The sequence below is a fragment of the Vollenhovia emeryi genome, unplaced genomic scaffold (genome assembly GCF_000949405.1).
Source record: "Vollenhovia emeryi isolate VEMERY1.0 unplaced genomic scaffold, V.emery_V1.0 DF939398.1, whole genome shotgun sequence".
Lineage (NCBI taxonomy): Eukaryota > Metazoa > Arthropoda > Insecta > Hymenoptera > Formicidae > Vollenhovia > Vollenhovia emeryi.
The window spans coordinates 58,649-65,769 of NW_011966968.1; the positions used below are offsets into that span (position 1 = coordinate 58,649).

At 30.8% G+C, this 7,121-nt stretch overlaps 1 protein-coding gene across 1 annotated transcript; it reads left to right on the plus strand.

Moving 5' to 3' along the window:
* The first annotated feature begins 1,014 nt into the window (after positions 1–1,014).
* Positions 1,015–5,247, plus strand: LOC105557959 (DNA damage-regulated autophagy modulator protein 2-like). The gene is made up of 7 exons (XM_012005398.1): positions 1,015–1,374; positions 1,563–1,655; positions 2,594–2,715; positions 3,212–3,438; positions 3,873–4,011; positions 4,278–4,435; positions 5,017–5,247. The coding sequence occupies exons 1-7, from the start codon at positions 1,268–1,270 to the stop codon at positions 5,089–5,091; spliced, it is 921 nt and encodes a 306-aa protein (XP_011860788.1). The 5' UTR covers positions 1,015–1,267; the 3' UTR covers positions 5,092–5,247.
* Positions 5,248–7,121: the final 1,874 nt, after the last annotated feature.

The window sequence follows — 7,121 nt, forward strand, 5'->3', positions numbered from 1 at the left end:
TTATTTATTCAATTAACATAAAAACTAATAACATAAAAAATTACTGCCATTTAAAAGCGTAAAATTTGCTGAACAAGAAATTTTACATCTAATTTAGACTAATTATAAATATCTTTTCCTCACTCTCAAACCACTGCCAATGATCGTAGGAAAGTTATTTAAAAAGTATTGAAGAAACAGTGCAATGAGAAGTTATTTTAGAGATATAGTAAATTGATAGTAAAAGTAATAATATATATGATTATTCATTCTATGGTTTCGATATGTAAACTGCTAAGTTAAGAATATTGCTAGATTTTTTCAGAATTTGGTTTACAATAAAAGCCACACCTGTATAAAATACAGAGTACTCGTGCAACAAAAATAATTATTACTGTCCATAGTGAAAAGCGAATCGCTAAATGTATTCCAGCGACATAAATAGCATCCAAAAATTTCGGAACATATTGTATTGTCGTAATGTTGTTGATATAAAAATGTGATTCAAATATGTAACTTGTGTCATTTTTTTCACATCTTAATTACAGATTTTCTACGTCCCTTTACGAAAAGGCACTTAATTTTAAGTGGGTGTTTTATCAGCATGTAACAGCCGTAACACGATAATGGACGCAATCTGAAATTGGGTCGAATTAGAAACAGCACGAACGAACGTCCTATTACCGTTCCAATGAACGCGATATCGATAGCGTTGCGTTAATTACGAATTCCTAGTCCACTTACTCGTTTCAAACGAGGCGTGTATTACGTCGCGCGCGGTTCGTTACGTTTAATTTAGTAATTAAACTACAGTAAGAGAATTATATCTCTGAATCGTCGTTCGACTCAATTCTTCTTCTACAAAGTTTCTGAAATATTCTTTTAAAAATAAAAATAGTTCACGTTTAAACGAAGAAAGTTAAAGTGATGAAATAAAATTATAATACAAAAGCATTACGTATCTTATATTAATTACAAAGTTTAAAAAATTCAAAAAGTATGATCTTATACATTTTAAATAATAAATAATAAATTTAAAAAATTAGTTCTCAACTATTTCAAGAGATCTTTGATTAATAATTTTGTAATTAAATTCATTTCATCGGAATTATCTCGGTTTAATTTTAACAGTAATTAATAGTTAAGGCAAGAATGTATTATCGGCCGTTGTTTCCTGTTTGTTAAAACGAATTATCGTGAAAATATATTTAAAAAGAAATTAAGTTTCGTGCGAACGCACATATATCATATATTATCGTGCGTCTCACATTAATTAGCACGCAATAGTATGTGTGGAGATTGGTACGATGCGAACGATAAGAGGTGTAGCACAGGAACGGGCAGTCGCTACAAGACGCCTCATGATCGAATGCCCTCGTGGCATGAATTGCGACGGTATATTTTTATTAGGAATTACATTAGTAGAATTTACGTGTTGTTATTACGTGTTGTGAATTTACGCTTCTGTGTGCGAATCTCTCGAATACTTTTCAAATAGATTCCATTTCTTATTTTGACGAAACTTAACATAACGAAGTTTTGTGCCAAAAACTCAATCAAATAAAAGTAACTGCATTTTGTAGCATTGAGGACAACCAAACGAGGATGGGGTATGGAAAACTACATGTACTACCACTGAGTCTGTTTATCTTAATCCCAGTGACATTCGTCATTACGTAAGTCCGCAATTTTTTAATGATAAAATAAATTGAATTACCAAAGGTATAACATATTTTGCGGTGTAAATAAAAATGTAAAATATTACAATCCTTTACTTTTTTAACAAGTAACTTAATGTTTAATATCCTCCTTATATAATCCAATCAATTATTTCTTTTCATTACGGATTACTAGACGCGAAACTGCCTGTACAGAAATGTTGATCGCACCAAATTAAAATTATATCAGCCACTATCGACAACGAACAATTTCACTGGCAAAGAAGCCAACAAAAACATTTACCTTACATTATTCTCAGAATCTTGCAAACTGCAAGGAGAAAATTTGCTTCATTCATTTAGAGATAAATAAATCGACTTTAATATTGTTTTATTCTACTTTATAAGTGTACATATGTTTAGATACCATTTTTTTAGACGTCATAGAATAAGAATTTGGTGATGAAGTGATTTCTTTATAAGAAAGATACATTCGCCAAATGGTCAAACCACATTGAATATACAAGTTCTTATCCGAACACTTTCCTTTTTTAGAAATTTTACTTATTTTAGGTATAATCTTAACTTATTTTATATTGTTGTTATACATTGTCTAGACAAAAATCTTCATATTCATCAAATGCTGAAACAATTCTTTCACATCAAATGACTTCAAAGATTAAATTGAACTTACACTTTAATACGTTTCTTTAAAATAAATAAATTGTAAATTTATGTACGCAATTAAACTGATTTTAAATAAGAGAAAAAAATTATTTTACACTGTACACTGTTCAAGTAATTCAGTAAATAGTCTGTACATTGCAGAATTATTGAACGATCAAGATCATAAAAGAGCTTTGCAAGCCGAGAAAGGCAAGGAAATATGACGCGAGAGTTTTATATACTCGCTCACGCCACCCGAGTTTATAGTTTACGAACGGTTCATGTTTCAGATACACCATATCGGTGCAATGGGACCATGTAGTGCCTGGATTCCCTTATATATCCGAGACCGGCACATTATCACCAGAATCCTGTATATTCACACAATGCTTGAACATCGCGGCACTATTACGTATGTAAACGCAATTAGAAAAACTTCAGAAACTAAATTAGATTCATCTCATACTTTAGAGAAAGGATCTAAGGCCCGATTACAAACGTTGCATGTGTAACTTTAACCCTTTGCTTAATTCACTTTTCATCTCTTTCTAAAGGAAAGAGACGAAGTGTGAGTTTTAAAATTAAAGTTTCGATGACAACCGAGCCCAAGTCATCTTAAAACGGTTATGCAAGTAAAAATGTTGGAGATATAAGTAAGTAAATAAATAACTACATATCAATACATTTAAAAAAAATTTGAAAAATGTCGTCAGTTAAAATTATTTAAATAAAATTTAAAAGAGTAACTTAAATGGGTTTAGTGATAAAATCAATAAACAAAATAAACAATATGACAAACCGCACAGTAAGCAACAGAGAGAAATATATCAAAGGAGAAGTAAAAGTGACTTCAAAAAAGTTTTTCTTGAATCCAATAAAAAATTAATCAATCCGCATTTTTTACACAGTTGGATGCTGCGTTTACATTAGGCACCGACAAGTATTACAATGGCAGACAGAGAGAGGTCGCGATCGCGTAGACAAAAGAGTTATTGTAGCGACAACATGCTGTGGTATCCTCGCTTGTTTCGGTCTCGACATACTCGCCAATTTTCAAGAAGCTCGCGTAATTGCCGCTCACATGGTGGGAGCGATGACTTGCTTCTCTGCCGGCACTCTCTATTTCTGTCTTCAGGTACACCGTAATGCGAAACGTTATGTATTTTACCGCGGATATTTCGATGTCAAACGCAACGTTAATTAACAATATTGCAATTACTGTCTCGGTACAGAGTCGATTGAAGCAATGTCAGAATAGCTTTCTTTTAGGCTAACACTCAGAGGTCTTTTTTACATTTTTTATAGTCTTTTAATTTGATTATTACATGTTACTATTTTATCGTATTATCTTATTATCACTTTCTTAATTTTTATTTGACTTCTTGGCATGTTTCTTTTATTATTAGTTATGTGATGACTCATTATATTACATTTCCGCTTTGTATAGACTTGATAATATAATAATACTTTGACAGTGCAGATAAGATCTAACTATGAATGACTTTGATATACATAAAATAGGTAATTTTGTATGTATATTGTCATAAAATAATTATTATACTTTTTTAGACATATCTAAGCTACAAGATGGTACCAACTATGAATGGTATAATTATTGTTTATCTGCGGGCAATTCTTTCGGCTCTCACATTGATATTGACGATTGCTACGATCATTCCTGGTTACATCTCCATGTCTGAGTTTCAAGGTATGTGAATGTGTTATTAAAAAATTATACTTTTATAAAATATATAATTTAAGCAGTTATAATCTGCATAAAATATTCTCAAAACAAAGTTTCTCAGTTATTCGCATAGAAAATGAATGCATGTTAAATATTCAAACATCATGCACGAGTGCAAAAGTACATTTTTATAAACACTTTTAACTTTATCGTTAAATAAAATGTGAAATTATATTAATGGAGAATTTCAATAATCGAAATAAAACAAATTTACATTATACGTTACGTAGGTAACGATTACAAGAAATGGCTACCGGCGGATGGTGGTTGGGGCTGGCACGTCGCGAGTACTATATGCGAATGGATTCTCGCGATCATCTATTGCGCGTTTCTTCTTACTTTCGTTCCAGAATTCCGACTGATTAACTTTGAAGAACCGGTTGTTACGGTATCCTCATATGTTCTTACGTTATTCATAAATCGACTATTTCATTTAAAAAATTACGTTTAATTAAAATATTAATTCTATGTTATTAAATTTTCCCCAATTCATAAACTTTAACTGCACCAAATACTCTTTATTACCATTGTGTATTCTTTACTGTGTCAATTATTACAATTTTTCCAATAAATTTTTCTTTACCGTCACTCTAATAAACTACGACGTTTTCTTGATTCAAAACCTTCTAATATTTTTCATGAAGCATGAGCTTGTAAAGAAGTCTAATTAAATTAAACAGCAAAAGAATAAGAAATAGATTGTTATTCTACTAATTTATATCGACACATCTTAATTCTTCGCAAATTATTAAACTGAAAATTATTCAAATTTTTGCATTGGTGAAGAAAAAATCAATATTGCATTCATCAAAGTCTTTACACCTCAAGAAAAACACGATAGTAATAAAGCATCTTACGCACATTCATTCTTTTATTTATAATTACCAAAAAATAATAGTTGTAATAATTATATCAAACTTTATCTACAAAATATGCTATGCATTAATGTCATACATAATTTTGTTTTAGCTGACCTATTTGGATAAAGTCGAGAGCACAATAACTTCAGATAAAACAGAAGCAACCACGCCACAAGATATATAAATTTTTTCTACATTTTGGTCTGCAAAAACCTTTTCACTTTATTTAGAGTTCGATACTATCCTACTAATATAAATTGTATCTTTGATGAATATCACGAGTTTTCCCGAAAAAGAAGTAATAAAATGATAAAAGATTAATAAACAGAATGTAATATAAGAATATTGCAGAAAGTTATCAATTCTGAAAAGTAACGCGTTAAAGCCACGTCTCCGAAAATTGATACACGTATAATAAGTCAACAAAAACTATACATACACAGCATCTATAACTTTTCTTGTTTTAATAGAATTAACAGCAAGAGTTTATGTAACATATGTAATTAATTTTTCATACATATGTTTACATAAATTGCATATTAAAAGCTTTTATTTTAATCAATGTCGCTCTAATAATCTCCCTAACTATAATTTTGCTTATGGTTAATACATACAATGATTATGGTTGATACATTTTTATTCGTTTTGTACTATTAATTTACCTTAATAATTACAAAGTATTCTATGATTATTAATCCCGAGAAAAGTATATACCTTTGGCGCTTCTTTTTTTATATTTCAAACCTTTCTATCAGTTTCTAAAACAGATTACATTTTGTTCAGTTTGACAATAAAACAATACTACCAAAGAATACTTCATTTATCTCCGTTTAACTGTATTTCTTGTATTCCATTACAATAAATTTTCACGACATTATTTGATGAATAAGAAAGTGTTATTAGGCAACTCGATTTAACAAAAACTTACTATTTTCAGCATGCCAATTTCAAAAGCGCTTTAATTCTTTATGTCAATCTTTAAACACTATTTAGTGCCTGTGATACTTTTACCATAAATTTTGAGTACGGATTTGATGCTAAATAAAGTTCAAAAGTAAATTTCAACTTTATTTAACATGAGATTTCTTATTGTTAAAAGTCGCAATATTTATCTTCTGCCCATCTAATTATTTCCATAAATAACTTTATGTATAATTCGCTCTATCCAAACAACTAAATGCAGTAATAAATAAAGGTATTTTATTATTTTACTCTTAAATGTATTAAATATGTAACGTCTTTAACATACGCACGAGATATTTAAGTATTCCTGGCTGTTTGCCATGGTCATTTTGCAATGTATTACGACCAAAACCGACTTTTGGGTAATATGAATTTATTAACGAGCAGAATAGATTTCATGTATTTTACAAGTCTTTTACTTAAAAGGATGTAATAAATACAAATCTCATGCTTGTAATAAATAGAAATAAAAAAGTGTATTAACTGAACGCACAACAGAGATGTGTTTCGTTGAAACATTTAGCTTGTAAGGCCGTGGTAAATACGTGAAGCCTACGTGTTTACATGAGACAGAAAATTGTGCTTTCCAATTACTTTTGAAGAACAAGTAATATCAGTCGCACTGCGTTCTGCAAGCAAAATGGATTCCACGTGGAAGCACACAACCGTTGCACATCGAGAAAAAGATATTGAATTACATCAGAAACGTGTAGCCGTTTCAGAAATTAAGAGCAATCCCGACACAGTCCATGATACAAGTACGTGCTTTAACAACAGGATCACAGAGCAAAGAACGACAAAGCCCGACGAAAAGGCAAAGGTAAAGAGTATTATATTGGACCACATAATGAAGAACCCACAAGTAAGATTATCAGAGATTCAGGCCGCACTCAAACATTACCACAAGATAACAGTTCCTTACTCGATGGTATCCACATGGTTAAACGAAGCTAGGAAGAGGTAAGTTCGGAAATTGCTTAGTTTATTAACAAACAACCCGAAACAGTTCATGATACAAGTACGCGCTTTAGCAACGGGTATACAATTCGGAGAATGATAAAGCTCGACGAAAAGATCAAGGCGAAGAGTGTTATATTGGATCACGTAAAAAAGAATCCAAATTCAAGAGTACTAGATATTCAGGCTGCACTCAAACATCACCACAAGATGACAGTTAGTGACTCGTCGGTATGCAGATGGCTAAACGAAGCTAGGAAGAGGTAAGTTCGGAAATTACTTAGTTTATTAAGA